The sequence below is a fragment of the Phyllosticta capitalensis genome (genome assembly GCF_038381095.1).
Source record: "Phyllosticta capitalensis strain CBS 128856 chromosome Unknown BKA78scaffold_13, whole genome shotgun sequence".
Classification (NCBI taxonomy): Eukaryota; Fungi; Ascomycota; class Dothideomycetes; order Botryosphaeriales; family Phyllostictaceae; genus Phyllosticta; species Phyllosticta capitalensis.
In genome coordinates, this window is record NW_027117451.1 from 478,732 (window position 1) to 497,798 (window position 19,067).

The 19,067-nt window shown below is 54.3% G+C and overlaps 10 protein-coding genes across 10 annotated transcripts; 5 read left to right on the plus strand and 5 right to left on the minus strand.

The window, feature by feature from the left end:
• Window positions 1-12: 12 nt before the first annotated feature.
• BKA78DRAFT_59862 (transmembrane adaptor Erv26) lies at window positions 13-1,110 on the plus strand. The gene is made up of 3 exons (XM_066893437.1): window positions 13-450; window positions 504-945; window positions 1,007-1,110. The coding sequence occupies exons 1-2, from the start codon at window positions 288-290 to the stop codon at window positions 896-898; spliced, it is 558 nt and encodes a 185-aa protein (XP_066738552.1). The 5' UTR covers window positions 13-287; the 3' UTR covers window positions 899-945; window positions 1,007-1,110.
• A 151-nt stretch (window positions 1,111-1,261) lies between these two features.
• On the plus strand, window positions 1,262-2,619 carry BKA78DRAFT_259688 (uncharacterized protein; the record flags this gene model as incomplete). Its single annotated transcript, XM_066885394.1, has 3 exons — window positions 1,262-1,624; window positions 1,678-2,046; window positions 2,098-2,619. 3 exons carry the CDS (start codon window positions 1,262-1,264, stop codon window positions 2,617-2,619), a joined length of 1,254 nt encoding a protein of 417 aa, XP_066738553.1.
• Window positions 2,620-3,327: 708 nt separating this feature from the next.
• Window positions 3,328-4,169, plus strand: BKA78DRAFT_357495 (nucleolar protein 12-domain-containing protein; the record flags this gene model as incomplete). The annotated part of the gene is made up of 2 exons (XM_066892228.1): window positions 3,328-3,504; window positions 3,627-4,169. The coding sequence occupies 2 exons, from the start codon at window positions 3,328-3,330 to the stop codon at window positions 4,167-4,169; spliced, it is 720 nt and encodes a 239-aa protein (XP_066738554.1).
• Window positions 4,170-4,520: 351 nt separating this feature from the next.
• Window positions 4,521-5,277, minus strand: BKA78DRAFT_334150 (tropomyosin; the record flags this gene model as incomplete). Its single annotated transcript, XM_066890171.1, has 3 exons — window positions 4,521-4,683; window positions 4,823-5,127; window positions 5,260-5,277. The coding sequence occupies 3 exons, from the start codon at window positions 5,275-5,277 to the stop codon at window positions 4,521-4,523; spliced, it is 486 nt and encodes a 161-aa protein (XP_066738555.1).
• Window positions 5,278-5,551: 274 nt separating this feature from the next.
• BKA78DRAFT_327831 (uncharacterized protein) lies at window positions 5,552-7,658 on the plus strand. Its single transcript, XM_066889556.1, has 3 exons — window positions 5,552-5,890; window positions 5,948-6,175; window positions 6,229-7,658. The coding sequence occupies exons 1-3, from the start codon at window positions 5,605-5,607 to the stop codon at window positions 7,278-7,280; spliced, it is 1,566 nt and encodes a 521-aa protein (XP_066738556.1). The 5' UTR covers window positions 5,552-5,604; the 3' UTR covers window positions 7,281-7,658.
• A 1,600-nt stretch (window positions 7,659-9,258) lies between these two features.
• Window positions 9,259-10,776, minus strand: BKA78DRAFT_59981 (uncharacterized protein). The gene is made up of 4 exons (XM_066893440.1): window positions 10,492-10,776; window positions 10,294-10,439; window positions 9,759-10,226; window positions 9,259-9,710 (listed from the first exon to the last, which is right to left on the minus strand). The coding sequence occupies exons 1-4, from the start codon at window positions 10,496-10,498 to the stop codon at window positions 9,474-9,476; spliced, it is 858 nt and encodes a 285-aa protein (XP_066738557.1). The 5' UTR covers window positions 10,499-10,776; the 3' UTR covers window positions 9,259-9,473.
• BKA78DRAFT_59882 (secretion pathway protein Sls2/Rcy1) lies at window positions 10,777-14,099 on the minus strand. Its single transcript, XM_066893439.1, has 3 exons — window positions 13,790-14,099; window positions 11,374-13,735; window positions 10,777-11,325 (listed from the first exon to the last, which is right to left on the minus strand). The coding sequence occupies exons 1-3, from the start codon at window positions 13,893-13,895 to the stop codon at window positions 11,055-11,057; spliced, it is 2,739 nt and encodes a 912-aa protein (XP_066738558.1). The 5' UTR covers window positions 13,896-14,099; the 3' UTR covers window positions 10,777-11,054.
• Window positions 14,100-14,508: 409 nt separating this feature from the next.
• On the minus strand, window positions 14,509-14,986 carry BKA78DRAFT_357500 (mitochondrial 54S ribosomal protein bL34m; the record flags this gene model as incomplete). The annotated part of the gene is made up of 2 exons (XM_066892229.1): window positions 14,509-14,821; window positions 14,877-14,986. 2 exons carry the CDS (start codon window positions 14,984-14,986, stop codon window positions 14,509-14,511), a joined length of 423 nt encoding a protein of 140 aa, XP_066738559.1.
• Window positions 14,987-15,252: 266 nt separating this feature from the next.
• Window positions 15,253-15,786, plus strand: BKA78DRAFT_300350 (uncharacterized protein; the record flags this gene model as incomplete). Its single annotated transcript, XM_066887183.1, has 1 exon — window positions 15,253-15,786. One exon carries the CDS (start codon window positions 15,253-15,255, stop codon window positions 15,784-15,786), a length of 534 nt encoding a protein of 177 aa, XP_066738560.1.
• Window positions 15,787-15,994: 208 nt separating this feature from the next.
• Window positions 15,995-17,710, minus strand: BKA78DRAFT_327838 (CaaX prenyl protease Ste24). Its single transcript, XM_066889557.1, has 3 exons — window positions 17,573-17,710; window positions 16,399-17,521; window positions 15,995-16,350 (listed from the first exon to the last, which is right to left on the minus strand). The coding sequence occupies exons 1-3, from the start codon at window positions 17,591-17,593 to the stop codon at window positions 16,118-16,120; spliced, it is 1,377 nt and encodes a 458-aa protein (XP_066738561.1). The 5' UTR covers window positions 17,594-17,710; the 3' UTR covers window positions 15,995-16,117.
• Window positions 17,711-19,067: the final 1,357 nt, after the last annotated feature.

A 19,067-nucleotide genomic window follows, 5' to 3' on the forward strand; every position in this document is an offset into this window, starting at 1 on the left:
GACGTCAGACTCGCTTCCAGCCAGTGAAGGCCACCTTTTTCCAACCCGCCATCGTCCCCTTTACCATACTGCCTCAGCATCAACCATGTGGATATTACCACTCGTGGGCTACCTTGGGGTAGTCCTGGGCTTTGGCTTCCTCACCCTGGCCATTGGTATCACCTCCGAGCTCTCCGCAGCACACCCGCGCACGAAGCTAATCCGTTCCTGTCGCAGCCTCCGGACTATACTACCTCTCCGAGCTCGTCGAAGAGCACACTGTATTCGCCAAGAAGCTTCTCACACGCATGATATATGTCGTCATTAGCGTTCAGCTGCTATTGTGGCTAGTCGACAAGTTCCCCTTGACCTTGAGCGCGCTGAGCGTGCTGTCGCATGTCGTCTACGCCCAGAACCTCAGGCGCTTCCCCATCGTCAAGCTCTCAGACCCGCTGTTCATCCTTTCTTGCGGTAAGCGCCTCCAACTGAAGTCTCATTTCACTATGCTGACATCTACCAAATAGTCCTCGTGATTGTCAACCACTACTTCTGGTTCCGCCACTTCGCAGCGCCTCCTCCGCGTAGCAAAGACTACTACTCATACTACAACACAATCAGCGACACCGACATACCGAGCTTCACCGAAATCGCATCATTCTTTGGACTCTGCGTGTGGCTGGTGCCATTCTCGCTCTTTGTGTCCTTGAGCGCCGGCGAGAACGTGTTACCGAGCATGGGCAGCGAATACGCGACAGGGGAGGGAAGCAGCTTCGTATCGCCAGGGCAGGAACCAGGGAAGAAGAGGGGCCCCGCAAATGTTGGAATGGCAAAGGCGCTTGTCGATGGCGTCAGGAACTATGTCGAAGAGAGCGGAGAGGCGCTGGGTGTTTGGAGGGGAGACAGGTCGAAGCGGTTTTGAGGTATGGAAAAGTTCGGAGTTTTGCAACTTGGCTACCTCGACATTCAGTCTGGCTTGAGGAACTCAGCTTATATGACACCTACGCTAATATCTACATTGAATTGAAAGAATTCAAAAAAATTATTGGAGCATGATGTGCATTGGAGCTCCAGAGTTCAGGTGGGACCGCTGCTAGCTTGGCGGCGGGGCGGCGCGCTTCCGCGCTCTCTCGGCGCATCCCACTTTCGTCATTTACGCTTTCACCCGCCTCTGAGAAACAAACTCTATGATTTCCGACCACTCCGTTCCAATTTAAGTCTCTCTCCTGCTCCTGTCTCCTCCAAGTCGTCGGTGAGGGGCGTCGTCTCTCCTTCAACTCGCAAAATGCGGTCCTCTCTGATTGCTGCAGCACTGTCCCTCTTTACCGCTGTCGGTTCGGCAGCGCAGATTGCTTTCCCGAACGCTTTCCAGCTCTCTGAGCACAAGGACCCTGATCACCTTTTACCGTTGCCTACGCTCCATGAGCTCCTCATCCTCCACCGGGAGCTTATCAAGCAACCCTCCATCACGTACAGCGAATATGAGCAAGGATGGTGGCTCGTCTCTTATCTGAAAGAGGCTGGATGGAGCGTCGAAACGCAACAGGTTGGATGTAGGATGATGGGCAAGGAGCGATTCAACATTCTGGCTTGGCCTGGCAAAGAAAAGCCTACGCGTGGTACCCTTCTGACCACGCACTACGACACCGTTAGTAGACCCTGACGTCTATCAAGGAGTATATCATGATTAATGATCTGCAGGTGCCGCCCTACATTCCATACTCCTTCGACCCAAAGAACTCTCTCGTTTCCGGCCGCGGCAGCGTTGACGCCAAAGGCAGTCTCGCGGCAATGATCATTGCCGCCATCGACCTTCTCGGCAGAAGCGACAACCCCATCAACGAGGATGATATCTCGCTGCTCTTCGTTGTTGGCGAAGAGACCGGTGGTGACGGCATGCGCACGTTCTCAGACTCCCCTCTGAATTCTGCAAACTACAACGCTGTAATTTTCGGAGAGCCGACGGAGAACAAGCTTGCGAGCGGCCACAAGGGCAGCTTTGGTTTCGAGATTCGTGTGACTGGCAAAGAGGCGCACAGTGGATATCCATGGCTTGGGCTGTCTGCAAACGTATGAAGCACCCTCCTTCATCATGTCGCCCACTAATATTCCCCTCTTTAGAACGTGCTCGTGGCCTCCCTAGCGAAGCTTCTTTCCCTCGAGTCGGGCCAGGTCAAGGGCTTGCACCTCCCGTGGAGCGAGAAGTACGGCAACACGACGATGAACATTGGCACCATCCACGGCGGTGTTGCGCACAACGTCGTCGCGAAGAACGCGACGGCATACATCGCTGGCCGCTTGGCCGAGAGCACTCCGGAAGACGTCGAGGCTACGATCACCGCTGCTCTTGCGCCGTTTGTGAATGCGGTGGAGGAGAAGGGCGGCAGCCTGGAAATCGAGTTCGGCGAGGGTGGCTACGGTCCTGTGGATGCCAACTGCGACATTGAAGGCTTCGAGTGCATCACGGTCAACTACGGCACCGACATCCACTTCTTGAAGGGCAACCACAAGCGCTATCTGTATGGGCCTGGCAGCATTCACGTGGCTCACTCGGATGTTGAGGCCGTTAGCGTGTGGGATCTGGAGAAGGCCGTGATTGACTACCAGAAGTTGATTCTGGCATCATACTGGCGCGAGAAATGAGCGCGACTGACCCGGCGCGCTGATCAGATTGTCGAGATCTTTCGTGGTGTTTGATGGGTAACTTGATGTCGACGTCGATGATGATGGGAGCTCTGCGTACTGGCGTTGTTGCTCGTTTCCTTGGTCTGTATAAGCTATTTTGATATTCCATAAGAGAATATCTTAGGCCAATTATCTTAAAAGGGGGTTTCAATCAAAGGAGAACTACTTTATCTGACTACTACAAATGAGCGCTTCATCCAGGCTCATTGGCGTGAGCCTGCAGAGAGAGAGGGGCTCGAATTGATCACCGAGTCAGGTACCATACGCCTCAAAAAATCAATGACTCGACGGGCCTGGAATTTTGCTCTCGAGCTAGATCCCTATTCCAGAACAAGCACGACGCAACGTTGAAACTCCCTCCACGCTTGCGGTCCTTTGCATGTAGGCCGCTTTTTCCACTGCATTGGCCTCGATCTTGCAAAGATTGCAAAAGTGCTTCTTCGACTAGCAGCCAGCGAACCCGCAGCAGAGAGCGCCGAGCCGAACCGACTCCACCTCCACTACCTAGAACCAACACCACATTACGGCAACGGCTCAAGCACGCGGAATCTCAGAGCAACCAACTATTCCAGAGCACACGCTCAAGCACAACCTCGACCGAAAGCCCTCCGACCCGCTACCGCGTACCTACAATCTCGGCACCCCCGGCGACAACCCAACGCAACCATGCCACCATCGAACAAACGGCAGCGCGTGTCGCGGCCGGAGGAAATCACCTTCAACGAGGCGGCGCGCGCCGAGTGGCTGACGGGCTTCTCCAAGCGCAAGGCCGCGCGCGTCAAGGCGGCGCAGGAGGCCGCGGCGCAGCGCGAGAAGGAGGAGAAGAGGGAGGCGAGGGCCGAGGTACGTGTCACAATATAACCTGTCTAGGAGGAGGACTGAGAGGGGAGGGGGGTGGAAAGTGGCAAGAGAGTTTCGTGGTCGAAGAGGATGAACACGTGCTGACATTGGTGTGATTGATGCAGCTGCGCAAACAGCGCAAAGAGGACCTCGAACGGCACATCTCCGAAGTCAAAGTCGCCATGCGCCAGATGAACCCGGACGCGGCGTCTTCCTCTGACGAAGAAGAGGGCGAGGGCAGCGACGACGACGAATGGGACGGAATTCAAGATCAGCAACAAGACGAAGGCGTGGTGGACCACGAAGACGAGTACGTTGACGAGGACAAGTACACAACGGTGACGGTGGAGACGGTGGATGTGGGGCGCGAGGGCTTCACCAAGCGTAAGGCGCCGGGCGACGGGTCGTCTGACGAAGAAGATGAGGCCGAGGATTCGGACGGAGCGGAGGAGGGCGGGAAGGAAGACGGAAAGGCTGCGGCAGAGACGGGTAAGACGAAGGATGGGAAGCGTGTGTGGACCAAGGAAAAACCAAAGACGGATAAGCCCAAGAAGAGGAAGAAGAAGTTTAGGTATGAGTCCAAGACAGAGCGGAAGATGACGCAGGCAAAGGATAGGGCGAAGAAGAGGGCGCAGGGCGAAAAGTTCAGGAAGCGGAGGCAAGGATAGACGTGCCCGTATCGTCTTGAGTTCATCAACATTGTCGATTTTTCGTGCCAAAATCGGCACCCCCTGATTGGAGTGTCGTGACGATCAAGCTACCCCTTATGACCTCATGGAAACCTCGAGAAATTGTGCATCACAGCCAGTGCCTTGGGAACAAAATTCAGGGGGCAAAATGTTGCTATGTCACCGAGGAGCAACTACCAACAGGAAAATACAGGGCCAGCACCCCGTTCGTAGCCCCGTATACCGGTCCCGCGCACGCCTGCAATGTTCTACCGGAAAGAACAGCACTTTGCCAACCATTAAAGCCTGGAAGAAAAGGGTGAAGAAAACAACGCGAAGAAGCGCACGAGCTTAGATGTTGCCAATCTCGGCGACAAAGTCGTCCAGCTCCTTCTTGGTGTCGGCGTACTTCTTGGCCATTTCCTCGTACTTGGCCTCCCACTGGTCTCGCTCAGCCTCGAGGGCCTGCACCTTGCGCTCGTAGTGACCTGCCCGCACGTCGGTCTGGCGGAGCCTGAAAAGGATGGAGTGTTAGCAGACATGTTTCAAGCAAGAACGGAGTGGGTGGGTTAAACAGCAGCCCGCCGTTTCCGAAACGACTCGATTCGACGCACGGAAAATAGAAACGATTCATGGGGAGAAATTGGACATACTTCTCATTGACCTCGCGCAGATTCTTATCCGCCTCCTCGGCCTCCTCCTCGAGCAGCTGCAGCCTCCTGGTGAGCGACTCGTTGTGGGTGCCGGCCTGGGTGCTCTCCTCAGCCAGGCTCTTGGCGTCCTTGAGGCCTGATTCGAGCTTCTCCACCTCGGCCTCTAGCAGCTGGTTCTTGTGGGTGAGAGATGTGATTTCTTGCTCCTTGGCCAGGTTCTCCTGCTCCAGGCGCTTCTTGTCGGCGGAGAGCTCCTCGACCTTGGCAGCGGAGTCGTCGGCCTCGAGACGGAGGGCTTCCATGCGCTGGAGGAAGGATGCATTAGTTAGCGCAGGTCCAGATGTTGGGCGGGGTGGGGTTGGTTGTGGTTGTGGTCGCGTCAAGACGACAGCACAAAGTGATGACAGGGTCCCTGGAGGGGTAGTTGAGGGGCTCACCTTCTTGATGGCGTCCATGGCGGGCAGAGTGGATTAGGGGTAGAAGATGTAAAGCAAGAGAGAGGTAGCTGGTGGTAGGATTGAGGTTGGATTTGGGGCGGGGAGATGGGTTGGTGGAGGCGGAGTGGCAGTGTGATGGGATGTCGAAAGGCAGCCGTTGGCGGTGACCTGGAGATGTTGGTGTCAATGGACAGGGGCGCTCCAGCAGCACCTGCCGCCCGTGCGCCAAAGCCGCCAATCCCTGCCCCCGCCGAGACCTGCCCGTCTCCCGTCGCAACCACAGCACATCGCACGTAAACAAAACCGTCATCCGTCTCTTCAACAATCAATCACCAACACAACACCATGCTCGCTGCCCATCAAGATCAGGAAAATATCGCCGCCGCCCATCACAACGCCGCTGCTGCAAAGCCTTTGAACCACGGAATCAAGGGCTATGCAGGCGCAAAAACACCCGCCAACAAGGCTCCCAAGACGCCATTCAAGGTGCCATTGAACGATGAAAATGGAACCACGAAAGCCGGCAAAAATCTACTCAAGACTGGAGGCAAAGGGGGCGAGAACCAGCTGATGCCCACGGGAAAGAAACTGGGCGCCCCAGCCGACAACAGCGCTTTCGTTACACCTGCTGGTTCGTCCTCCAGCTTGCACTTCGGCCTGGAGCGTGGAGTACTGACCTAATGTCCAGGTCCTCGTAACCGCGCTCCTCTGGGTATGAAGACGACCAATGCTAAAGCCAGAGCCTTCGTAACTCCTGCGCCCAAGACCGTTGAGCCTGGTTCGGCAAAGACTGGGGCTAGGAACAGCGCCTCTCGACCTCAGCGCTCCAAGGTCAAGGTCCACCAAGCATCCCCGCAAGCTCACACTGCCCATAAAGAAGAGCGGGATGTGGAGTACATGCCCCCGCGGGAAGTCCGTATGTTCCCCGGTTTCATGTCGATATTAAACAGACGTGCTGACTACAAACAGCCCTTCCTGATGACCCTGAGGACTGGCCTTCCGATATGAAGTATCCCATGCTTGAAGGAAAGAACTTGATGCGAGGAATTTGGGAAACCTACTACGACCCTGTTGATGACAACGGCGTTCGTCGCTCCGAGAAGCGCGAAGCAGAGCAAAAGGCCAAACAGGACGCGCGAGACGAGATTCTCATGGCCAAGTCTATCGAAAAGACTCTCGGTCCTCTGACTCCGCAGGAAAGAGAAGCGTTCGGTTTTCCTTCAATCCCCGAGACTGATGACTCCAAGACCAAGTTGTCATCTCGTCCAACGACCGCGAATAGTGCCGTGAAAGCGACAGGAGGTGTCCGCACTGCCCCAAGGACCCGTCCACAGAGCGCGCTCGCTACAACGAAACCTGCAAATCTCACCTCTCGCAAGGCAGCCTCGGTATTTTCCACAGCCGATAACTCTACTGCTTCGATGCGCGCAGCACACGCCCGCTCGCGCTCCGCACTCTCCAACATTTCCTCCACCACGACACAAAAGAGACCAACCACCTCGTCTTCATCTTCCACTTCGGCATCGAATCCTCCTGTCCGCCATCAGACCGCCACGGCCGTCTCCCGCACCACACTAGGCTATGGCAAGGGACGTGCCCTTGCACCGTCTGTCCGCAAGCCCCTGGGCGTCTCTACCTCGACACACAACCGCGCTGGCAGCCAGCCTAGCATTACGACAACAGACGTTCGAAGCCGTAACACCAGCACTGCAGCACGCGGCCGTTCTACAGCTGCGCCAGCTCCTCGCTCTCGTTCTGGCTACTCGCGCGTCGACTCCAATGCTACGTTGGTCGACGACGACCAGGAAAACAGGGCTCCTGGAGACGACGATGACTCTGAAAATGAAATGGAGCTTCTGAGTGCCATGCGCTTGGCGGCGGCCAGGCAGGAAGATCGTGAGCTGGAGGAGAGCAATGACTGGTTTAGCCAGGGACTCCGTGGCGAGGCTCTGGCTGATTTGACCATTGATGATGACGAGCCGGAGTTCCGGTTTGAAATTCCGGCCGAGCTGCAAATGTGAGGCCACTGGAAAGAGATGAGTGGGGAGACTGCTATCTTTCATTTGCGTTCATGGCGCAGCTGTTGGACATCTGCCTTGTCGCCCTGCCATTCATTTTTGACCGTCATCATTTTGATCGCTCCGATTCTTTTCCATTATTTCGTCCGTTTCGAAGGTGTTTTGGTATTACCAAGGGGCTGGCAAGGAAGCCACGACTGGAAGGAAGGACATGGACCACAAGTCTGACTGATGCAGACGTCCTGGCGTTTTTGGGGTCTTGTCTTTTTTTGAACTTGGATCGAACGTTTGAACGAACGGCATGTTGGCTTTGATGGTTTGGTGAGACCACAAGACTACTGCGATCGGTACTCGTCTAGTCATGAACGACTCTATTTTCTGTCTGTTTGAAGTTCGTATGTGAAATGGCATTGCGTCGTGAGCTCGTGCGGATTACCTCGTTTGCATCTTCTCTGGGCGGGAGATGCTCGAAGTTGGCCTGAGGAACCCGTTCATGATGCACGCCTGTCGCTATGTTGGAGTCATCCACTCCTTGGCCGTACAACAATAATCTGCCGCCTCGCAATTTCGGAGGGGGGGAAGGAGGTTGCATTGGTTGCTGTAAAGGTGGCTCTTGGTCGTTGCTTTCCCTTCCTACTGCTTTAGCCTTGGAGTGAAGTGTGTGCGCGGATAGGAAAGAGCACTCACGGGAAAGTACCATCTGCCCGGAGACCCCCGTGCCCATGTTTCTCAATGAGCATGGTGCTGTTGAATGGGAGGCGGAGATGCTTGCATGCAGCGAGACGAGTGAGATCAAAAGACCACTAGCCCGCTCATCCGTCTTGATATCAAGTCGTTCAGCGTTAGATGGGACAAGGAGTTGTTGAAAGATTTGAAAATTGATTAGAGTGAACTTTCTTCATCTGTCTGTCTTTCTTGTAAATTGTTCAAGTTTCCCCTGCTTACCTGCTCCATCCTCGTTCGAGCGAGCAGAATAGTCGTCGCTCACTCACTCACTCACCGTGTCTCCTCTTCTGTCAAGCGTCGTCGCTCACACTGCCACCAGAACCCAGAAAAAGGAAAAGAAAAAGAAAAAAGCGCAAACACCGCCTGCGAGACTAACAAACAAAAGCTGATTCAAGAGTCCAAAAAAGCAGTGAGCAGCAGAGCAGCAGACCCATATGATGTATGTTGAACCATTTCAGACAAAAAAGACTTCTACAAGGACCCCCGAGCCATCATCCACCGAGACCATCGGCATCGTCTGCGGTGTCCAGCGGGGCGCGCGCGCACACGCGCGGAGAGCAGCAGTCAGTCCAACACGACCCGCAAGACATCACCGCCGAAACGACCCTGCTATTCCCAAAAGAAATTTCCAAGTCCCCTGTAGATCGAGCAAGCGAGCACGCGAGCCCAACAGCGCAAAGAAAATCCGAGACCGTGACCGAATGACAAACGAAACAGTAGAACTGTACCCCCAAACAATCCGAAAATAGAGACCACATCGTGGTGCGGCGCGGCGCGGCGCAGCGCGGCGCGAAGCAAGACTAAGCAAGCAAAGCAGGCGGCGAGGGGGTTTTTTGATATAGATGGACAAGCGAAAGTAAAAAGACCAAAAGGGACAAGCAAGCGTCAAAGTAATAGGAGAGCATGATTATATGAGACCGAAGATACCCGACCCCGCACACCATAGTCTCCATGTCCAAGCGTCCATCCCAAGGAGCATTCCGAAAAAAGTCCCTGCTGTAACCAGCAGAAAAAGTAGCCAAAATTTTGTGCATGCGCATTCTACCTGCCTGCCCTCTTTCCTTTTGACCCCGTGCTACCGGACAATTTGACGGATGGTGGTGGGTTTTGAAGAGTGATCCAAGGAAGCATTGTGGTGGAGAGCCTGCCGTAGCATGAAAAAGGGAGAACCCCAGCGAGTAATTCAAAGCAGAGCAAAGCAAAGAACTCCTGATCCGTGCCGATCGCCATGCTTTGAGTATCAAAAAGAGATGAATAGTAAGCTCCGGTTCCGGAGCGGCGGGTTTGTAGTCCAATATGCAAGTCAGTGTTTTTTCATGTCCGGTTTTTGCGCGGTTTTCATGCGGCGTGCGTGGCGTCCGCTGTGGTCAAGGCCTCGTATGTAGCGTGTAACTCTTTAAACGAGAATATCGACGACTGTGCGTCAAAAATTGAGTAGATGGGCTTAACAAGAGCAGCTCTTGCAGTCAATCACTCATCGACCGCGTACAGATTCTGGTTGAGAATCTTGTTCATGGTGAACATGTGAACGCGATCTTGCTTGAAAACGGCTCGCATCGGTTCGTCGCACCGAATCTGACGCTTGTCGTTGGGATCTTGCAGATCCCGCGCCTTGACATAGTCCCAAATCTTCTTGACCGTCTGTGGGCGAGAAAGCTGGACCTCACCCAAAAGTTCTGACAGAGCCGGCGAGAGGTTCATGGGTTTCTGCTCTCATGTCAGCAGAGAGTCGCGCGCATAAATATGGAGACTTACGTGGAAACCTCCAGACCTCTTCACCTCCTTCTTGTCACTGCCGCTGCCAAGCTCGCTGTCGTCATCCGAGTTGACCTTGGTCTTGCTCTTCTTCTTGCGCGTTTCACCCTTCTTCTTCACCGGAGCCTTCTTCCGCGAGGCACCTCCTCCCCGCGTCGATCTTGCACGACCATTTTCTTCTGCCTGCAACCGGGCAGCAAAGGCCGCATCATCCTCAACAGACATGCTCTTCTTGTGCTTCTTCTTGGGCGGCGTCGACGCAGGTTCCGACAGCTCGGACTCTTCCTCCGGCTCAGGGTCGCTGCGCTTCTTGCTAGGAGAAGAAGTACCGGAGCCGTTGGTTTCGACGGTTTCGGTCACGCCGTTGGTCTCGGCCGCGGCGGGAGCTGGCGGCTCTTCGGGCTCGACGCCGTTGCGCTCGTTGTTTGCCTTGTCGAAGCGCTCCATGATGAGGCTGGTGATGGCATCCTGAAAATTGCGGCGTCAGTCTAGACCAGGGGGCCGGGGAGCCGCAAATGCGAGATGCCAAACTTACTTTGCGGGGGTTGATGTCGTGGTCAACACGCGCCTGGAGACCCTTGCGAATGCGCTTTGCCGAAACAGTGTTCAGGTCACTGGCCGCCAGAATATCATCAATGATGACGGTGTACGTCTTGTGAAGTTCGGGCGATAGCGGTTCGGCTGCGGCCATGTTAGGGCGTGGCCAGGTCAATTGATGCGGGATGTCACATACAAGACATGGCTGCGGGGAAGAAGGAAGCAAGAGGGCCTAGAAGGATGCTTCACCGTGCGCCAAACAGTATAAAGGAGGAAAACGAAGCTGCAGCCGAGCTTCGCAGGCGAGGACGCGGGAGTGTGTTGCGAGAGACACGGTTGAAGGCGGCGTCGGAGGGCGTCACGGCGCGGGAGACGTGGGAGGGTGGCCGTCTTGTGGTTGGAGTAGTGGAGCAGGGCGGTTGCGACAGGCAGCTGGCACAAGGAGGCCGGCGAGGTTTGCGGCAGAGGACTGGAGCAAACAAGAAGGAGAGGAAGAAGCAACTCGGCGTTTGTCGAAGCCGTCAAGCAAGAGTCGGTTGACGATCCGGAAGAGGGAAGCTTCGCATCGTGAGGTGACGGGATGCTGCCGATCCGCCGGCCACCACGACGAATGACTAAGCGCCACCTGAGACAGCCTTCCCGGTCCGCTTTGGTTCCTGCAGAAACACTTCCTCTACGACACCTTTGTGAATCCTTTGCCCAATTCCGAACGCCCGTCGCTATGCTGTACCTTTGCCGTACCTATGCCCATGGGTATGCTTACATGACCAAACATCCAATCCCGTACATGGCCCTTTCCACGTCCCTTTTAACTGTAAACCAATCCGCCCTCCGTTCCGCAAACTCGTAAACCTCTTCAGTCCTAAAGATGCCGTGATACCTGTCCCCGTCTGTAATCACTGCTGCAATCTCCTTGGCATCATCTGCCGATATCAGGTAGATCTGGGACAGCTCCCTCAGCGCCGTGAAGTACTGCGCCAACGACTTGTTTTTCAATGTCAGAATATAGTTGTGGTAGGCGTTCATGTCACTACGCCAAGTCAGCATTGAAACCAGCCATGCCATTCAATCCCCTCACCTGATCAACTTCATGGCACCCTCAGTGCTGATTCGCTGGCGCTTGATGTGCTTGCAAAGCGCCGTAAACAGCCTAAGCCCGACCTCCTGATTGAACACCTCGAGCATGTTCTTGTCGGTACTTCCCACCAGCATGTTGATGTGCGAGGAGACCATGTCAATGATCTGTCTTGCCGTCGGCGTGGGCCCAACGTCTGCAATCTGCGAGGCGCGGCTGCCAGCAGCACCTGGCACCCCCGCTGCATTTCCATCTGGATTGAAGTCTGTCGGCTGCTGAGTTGTTCCGCAAATGTACTCGACCTCGTCCATCAAGGCATTGATTCCTTTGTTCAGACCTGCCGCGACGCGCTCATCTAGCGTCTGCTCGAAGCGTTTCTTTTCCTTCACTGCCGGACTGATAAAGTCATCACCGTCGGCAAGCTTGGTCGCGATCAACTCCTGTTGATAGAAGACGTCCACCATTTGCTGAATCAAATCCCCCACGTTGACAAGCTCGAGGAAGGTAAGGAGCGGTTGTACGCCTTCTCGTTGGTGCTCGCCAATCTCTCGGGGATTGTACTTTGAGAGATGCTCAATAGCCTTGTCAAAACCCACTTTGATATGGCGCTTGCCGAGAATCTCCAGGAGAGTGACAAAGATGGCTTCGCACTGCTCTTTCGCCTCTTCACCCGAGTGGCCACCCATGCGGACGAGCAGAGCTGCTCTTTCAATGCTTGCCTTGGCGATATGGACAAGGTTGAGAGCCACTTCGATGCTGAACAGCGACTTGATGCCTTCGAGCCGAGAATTCATGATTGCCGCTTTGGCAGCCAACTCTGATGTCGGCGCATCCGGTCGAGGGCTGTTTGATCGTTCAGTCGGATTTGGCGTCGAAGATCTGGAGGGCGGATCAACACCCAGATTATCTCCAGCCGCCGATGACTTTTCTGTCGGTTTGCTCGCAGCCCCAAATGGAATGACGCTGACTGGCATCATGATGACTTTCTTGAACGAGGTCATGAAATCCTTCTTGGCAGCAGTCCTGTTGACGTTGGACATGAAGAAAGAAACGGCAGATGCCTCTTCGTCTAGGAGGCGTCGTTCCCAGGCCTCTACTTGGGCTGTTGCGGTATTTTTGAAGTAATCCAGCTCATCTTGTAAGTAAAGATCAATGTGCTGCTCAAAGCAGTGAACAATGGTCCGATGAACGTCGTCCTTGAATGTCGATTCGTTGGCTTTCGGGGATTTCAGGGACGCCGCAAATCGCAAGCACTGTTCGAAAAGACCAGTCACGCCTTTGAGATAGGACTCTATGTTTCGTTCATGGACTTCGTCTAGGAGCGGGTTTATGTATTCAGATATTACGTCCTCTCCGATCCTCTCCAGGAATGGTGTCATAACATTAATTGAAGGCGGAAAGACTGTATCAATGAGGACCGCGACCTCATTGAGCCCAATGGCCAGTCTCTTGAAGAATTCTTGTGCCGGTTTGAGAGTGAGCTTTTCCGACAGTCCTCCGTCCAGGCACTGTAAGGGGTCCCCAAGTTTCTCCTTGTCCAGCATCAAGGAATGGTTATGAATAAACGTGTCGAGCGCGGCCCCTCCACCGTTGAGAGTGATGAGCACGTGGGCATATTTCTTCATGCGTCCTTCAATGTCTTGCGAGTGGTACCCTTGCTCGAATTCGCGAAGAGCGGCATTCTCGAATATGCCCATCATCGTATCCAGCTTCTCCTCTCTGCCAAAACATCCTTGCGCGAAATCACTTTTGGCAAAAGTCTTGAGCTGCGCAAGCATCTTTGCTTGTAGCAGAGGGTCCCTGTACACGCGGAACAATATGGGGTCCATGTGGCTCCTTGACCTGGCCAAGTCGTAGTAATACGGCGACAATGCTCCGTATACCTTGCCGTACTCCTGGCGTGCGCGGCCTCGAATGGAGCGAGTGTGTTCCAAGACAGTCAGCGCAAACTGCGGGTCTCTGTAATTTGGCGTCGCGTTCTCGACTTCGCTGAACCCGCTGTTGACCGTTCCAGCTCGAGGCCGGATGGCCATCTCTTGCGATGCTCGCATCTTTGCCTCTTCTTGGCCAGCATCGAACAAGGTGGCATTGCCGCCGCCTCCCGCAAGACCGTTGACGCTGCCATTGACCGCGGCCCCGGTGCTTTTCCTGTGCTCTGCCTCGCGTGCGCGCTGGGATTCTAGCTTTCTCTTCATGCCCTCTTCGAACCGTTGTCTTGCCTCTACATCGTTCCAACAGCCCATGCTCTTGAGTCTTAATATCCATCGCGTGTCATCGTATACCATTTCCCGCATGCGTCTCGAGGTGCGGGCAAAGCGGAGGAGGTCGGAGACGGGAAGGTAGTCGAGGATCGTCGCGATGAGTTCTACAGCTATTAGGATGAAGCTGGCCGTGATTGATGCTGCATTTCATTTCGCACCTGCAGGAAGCACCGGCTTCTGGCTGACGATTTGCGTTGCGCGCAGTGATGTCAGAACGTCCTGCCGTGAAGCGCCCACGGCGGACTGTCGCTTGAATGAAGACATGGCGGCTGTAAGAAGGGTTGGTATATCGATTCGAGACTTCTCAGGTCATGACTTGTTTTGGCAAGCCTTTGGAGCCAAGCGTTGCCGTCGGCGAGCGTGGAGCAGGAGAGCGGGGAGGTGGATGGTGTCGATGTCGCAGAAGGAGCTGGCATCTGGAGAGATGCTCCGGGGGATGCACCGCTCTCAGCCCCGCTGGGCGCTCCGTCGTCCCCACCAATAGAAACACAAAGGGGCCGGGTTAATCATTCCATCCATGTGAGATGCTATATTCCGTATGAACTATCCAGAGTAAGACGGGATTTCCGTTTAGGAAAACATAACAAATCCCATTTTTGTACTGGTTCCGAGCATGTTGTTTCGTTTAACCTTGGAATGTCTAGATGCAGCACCTTTGCAGCAATCAACCCGTGCGACAAACATTCTTTGGAAACTCGAATGGGCATCGCTCTCTCGTTCAAAAGAAGTGTCCCGTGGTACTTGTAGTGAAAGCGCCTGGTCTCCACCGGAGGCAGCTCGCAGCATGCTGTCAGCCAAGTACGCACGCGACTTTCTGGTCAGTGCCCTTCATTGCTCAATCAAAGACTCTACAGTCCATCATCCTCGCTTTCCAACCCTAGTGACTCATGTTGGTCCTTCCCTTCGACTTGCGCCTTGCCAGCAGCGCGCGGCCCTTCCTGGTGCGTATTCTGCTCAAAAAGCCGTGTTTCCGCTTGCGTTTGAGGTTCGAGGGATTGTACGTGTCTCTGGGTCCACAGCGTATCTGGGTCGCAAGCATCGCAGGATGATTCGAGAGCTTGGGCAGCACATCTGGCGTCTCTGGAGCCGCAACAGCCGCTGAAGTGGGTGTGGGTAGAGGGATGCTCGAGGTGGCGCTTGCGGAGAGGATTTGAGGCCGGCGCAGCGAAAGTATCGAGATGGAGCGCGCTCTACCAGTTCAATTAGCATCAGGCTTCCACTCAATTGCCAAGGGATTTCACTTACTGCTGGATCGCCGAAATACTAGGCCGTGATGCTGATACTGCGGAGAGCTGCGCAATGGCAGGCCGCGCTGGGAGGCGCGCAAGCGCTCCTAAACAACGGGAGCACTGCATCTGAAATTCGGCTCAATTCTTGAGCCAGGACCTGTGAGTTGGCTGAAAGAAGGAAGTCGTCGATTGAGTGGAAAGAAGGCGAGCACGATTGGCATGTCGCAGCTCCAAAGCCCGCTGGTTGGCCCATGTCACAACCAAGGCGGTGGCAGAATTTTTCCAGTGGGCATCACAGCCATCGCGTCCTCCGCAAAACCACGCCGAGTCCACCACGCACACCAACCTACCACCGTCGCAGCAGGGCCCACCACTCTTCGACCACGATCAAAATGGTCCGCAGCCCATACCCGCCCCAGTTCGTCCTGGCGAACAAGCCCATCTCCGCCGGGGAGGCCCAGGAAGCCCTCGCCGAATACTTGAAGAAATCCGAACTCAAAGCCTTCATGCACCCCGACGCCTTGCTTAGTACGTCTGGCATCTCGTTCGCATCGGCCAGCGGTCCCCAGGGTGGCATCACCCTCCACAACTTGCGACGCGTCGAAGCGGGTCTGCGAGGCGAGATTCTCAAGCCCGAAGTCCCAGAATACACGGATGGCATGGACATTGACAGCGTAGGCGCGACATACGATACGACTGCGGGCGCAGAGCAGGGCCAAAACAGGGACGAGTGGGAGAGAGAGCAAGAAGAGATTGATGATCAAGGAACCACGACTTTTGTCGCCGACGGCGCTGCGGTTCCAGAGGTCGCTGTCGAGGACTCTGGCAAAGTCGACAAGGATGCTCGCAAGAAGGCCAAGAAGGAGCGCGAAAGGCAGCTCAAGCTGGAGAAGGAGCGCAAGAAGAGGGAACAAGCTGAGGTGTAATGGAACTTGCCTCCTATAAATCGGCGTTTGGGCGCAACACCGGAAAAACTTGGGTCGGGATCTTTTGGCTGTGGAGTTGGCGCTACATTTCTGAGACCGGGTCTCAAAAGCACTGGGCAGTTTCGCGGTCCTTTGTCAATCGCAGAGATTGAAAATGAAGGTCTGTAGACTCTATGTCCGTGATGGAGCAAGCGGTTAACATTGTTTCAGGGCTGCGAGGTGTGGAGGAACCAAACGACTTGATATTTTTGGGAATTCACCCCAGAGGTCTATATACTTCTCCGGAGGCAGCAGGAAACTTGCAACTTGAGCCGTTTCGGCTGCTAGGAATCTACAATTCACGATCAGCAGCCTTTGCCGCTTTCTCTTCGTCCTGCGCCTTCGAGACCTTTCCCTTCTCGCCCTTGTAGCCAATGGCCTTCAACCTCTCCGTCAAGATCGGGTGCGAGTAGTGGTAGCTAGAGTACATCCAGTCGGCATCCATGGCAGACAAGTTCTGGACCTGGAGCTTGATCAATGAAGCGGCAAGCTCTTGAGAGTAGCCCTGCTTCAATGCGAATGCATCTACAGCCGAGTTAGCCTGGTGTCTTCAAGAGGAATCGTAAAACTTACCGGCCTCGAACTCGAATTTTCGGGTAAGAATATTCATCAGCAGCTTGATAATGGAGTCGGTGGGACCCAAGACCTCGTTAAACAGCATGAAGCCGATCAAGATGGGCCGCTCGTTGTGGAAGCCAAAAGACTCATAGAGCGAGTTGTTGTTGATGAAGACGGAGAACAGTGCAAAGACGTAGAATAGGTGGAACTGGCTGATTCCGAGGAGCTTGGTCGTGTGACCCATTTTCCAGTGACCAAGTTCGTGGGCCAAGACGGCGACAACTTCGTCGTTGGTGCTCTTCTCGAGAAGCGTGTCGTAGATGACAATCTTCTTCTTCCAGGGCAGACCAGTGAAGTAGGCGTTGCTGTGCTTGCTGCGCGTGCTGCCATCCATGACTTGCAACTCGGTCAGAGGGAACTTGAGCTTTGCAGCAAGAGCCTCGACGGCTTCCTTCAAGGGACCAGGCTGCAGTGGGGACAACTTGTTGAACAGAGGGACAATCAGAATCGGGTAGATGGTGATTGCCGAGATCTGAACGGCAAACATGAACATCCAAATGTAGTAGAAGAAGTTGGTGCCAGTCTTCTGGATGATTGCCAAGAACGCGCTCAAGATGGGGACGCCAAACGCAACGCTCAATGCCTGTCCCTTGAGCATGTCCGTTATCCATAGCTTAAGCGTGAGCTTGTTGAAGCCAAACTTTTCCTCGAGCACAAAGTGGTGGTAGTATGAGAATGGCAAGTCAAACACGGTGTCGATTAGGCTGAAGGCATAGAAGAAGAGCAGCGAGTGGCCAATTTCTCCAGACAGAAACGACGGGGCATAGCGGGCGACGAGTGTACCGGCCACGGCCCACACCTGGGGATACAAGTTGTACTGGAGCGTAAAGAGGTTCTTGAGTTCACCGAAGACGGACGAGATGAAGCTGTAGCGGGCTTTCGCACGGCCGTAGGCCTGGCTGTTGTCGAACGTGGTCTGATCTACTTCATATTCAAGAGCTTTGGGACGAATGGTTCGCTGATAGACGCCGTACTGCCGGTAGAGGAGCCAGTTTTCGAGGACGAAGCGGCCGAGAGAGAAGCCAATGACGAGCTTCTTCCATGGGAAGAATGGGCGATCCAAGAAATGCGCCAGGCGCTAGATGGAGGGTCAGTGGGCGGGGGACGATGTGGCAGCAGCAGCACTTACCTGGAGCAACGCCTGGATCATTTTGGAGGTGGAAGGGTGATAGTAGAGCGAAATCACCAAGTTGGAGGTGAGTGTCTAACGTCACCAGGCCGAAGAGGACACACCCGGACGCAACTCTTCAGCCGCGAGAACCTTGGGGCGGATGGCCGGCGGCGCGAGTCAGGTTGACGCGTTACTACATAAGGCTGAGCTAAATTAGTCATTGCCAGTCCAAAACCTGGGGGACAAAGCATCACAACCTCACCAGGAACAGATGAACATGAGTGTCTTGCTCTTGAATGCAACCTTCGACCGAATGCAAGTGGTACCGCACTCTCAGAATATCACAAAATTCAAATCTTCCGTATCATGATTTTTCTCTTCATCAGTCCCCCTCCACAGCCAACAGTAACAAGCGGCCACTTCTTCCCGGCTCCTCCACGCGATTCGTCCACCATCCAAAAGGCAAATTCGACTCGCGACCACCGGTCATTGCATCGACCCCTGCGCCAGATTTTCAGCTATCCAAACTTTAAAGAGACTTCATCTCTCGAGACGGTAAAGTAGGAGCGGCGGTTTCCGTTCTTCATGGCTTCTAGCTGCGTGAAATGCGAGAGGAGATGGCATGCGACAACTTGGGTGGACGAGATGATGGCAAGAAGGAAATTGACCAATCCTGAGTTATGTCTGCAAGGGATCAATGAGCGTGAAACGCGAAGTACTGGATTGTTTTCCGTCGCCATAGAAATTGGATCTCATAAATGTTTCGTCGCATGGCGAAGGATGCAGCTCTCTAGCCTCATGAGACTTTCATGGAGGCTCCGATAGCCAGAGGACCAAGCAGGGAAAACATGCCTTTCTAATCCTGGCTCTGCTTGAATTGTGACCGCTCCGCCCGCCCTCAGTACATTAGCAGCAGCAGCTCCATAAAGCACTCGATTACAGGGCCTACGAAACAGCAGTTGGATATTTTCAGAAGGTATGCGCTGTAGAACATCACGGCCCCAATGATGCGGAACACTTATTTACCAACACCATGCCCAATCACGTTTGGAACAAGATGCGACAGAGTACCATCATGGTGAAACGAGGACCAGCATGTCGTGGCAGCCAGCCAATTTCTACCCTTAATACCACACGTGCCGAACCTGGTTTTCGCAGCGTCCTCAGATCCGGGGATGCTTGCAAGTCTTCACAAGTATCAAGCGGCTCTTTTTGTTGTGTTTTCCACATTCTTTTTAAGAAAACTCAAACAACAAATCGATGCATTGCAGTCTCACGATTCCATACTGTGACAAGAGAAATGTCGCAAAGAGGAAAGCAGTGGAAAGACATGGAACCCAATCGGTGGTGCGTGATTGCCTGGATTGAATGCGCCCAAAAAAAGGAAAACCCCCTTCATCAGCTCTAGAAACACAAGGCTCGTTACTCCGTGTCGGTAAGCGAAAGACATTAAACCTCGCCCGTCCTCCCCCAAGCCAACTAAAACAAATGTCATGTCCCCAAACAAAAAACA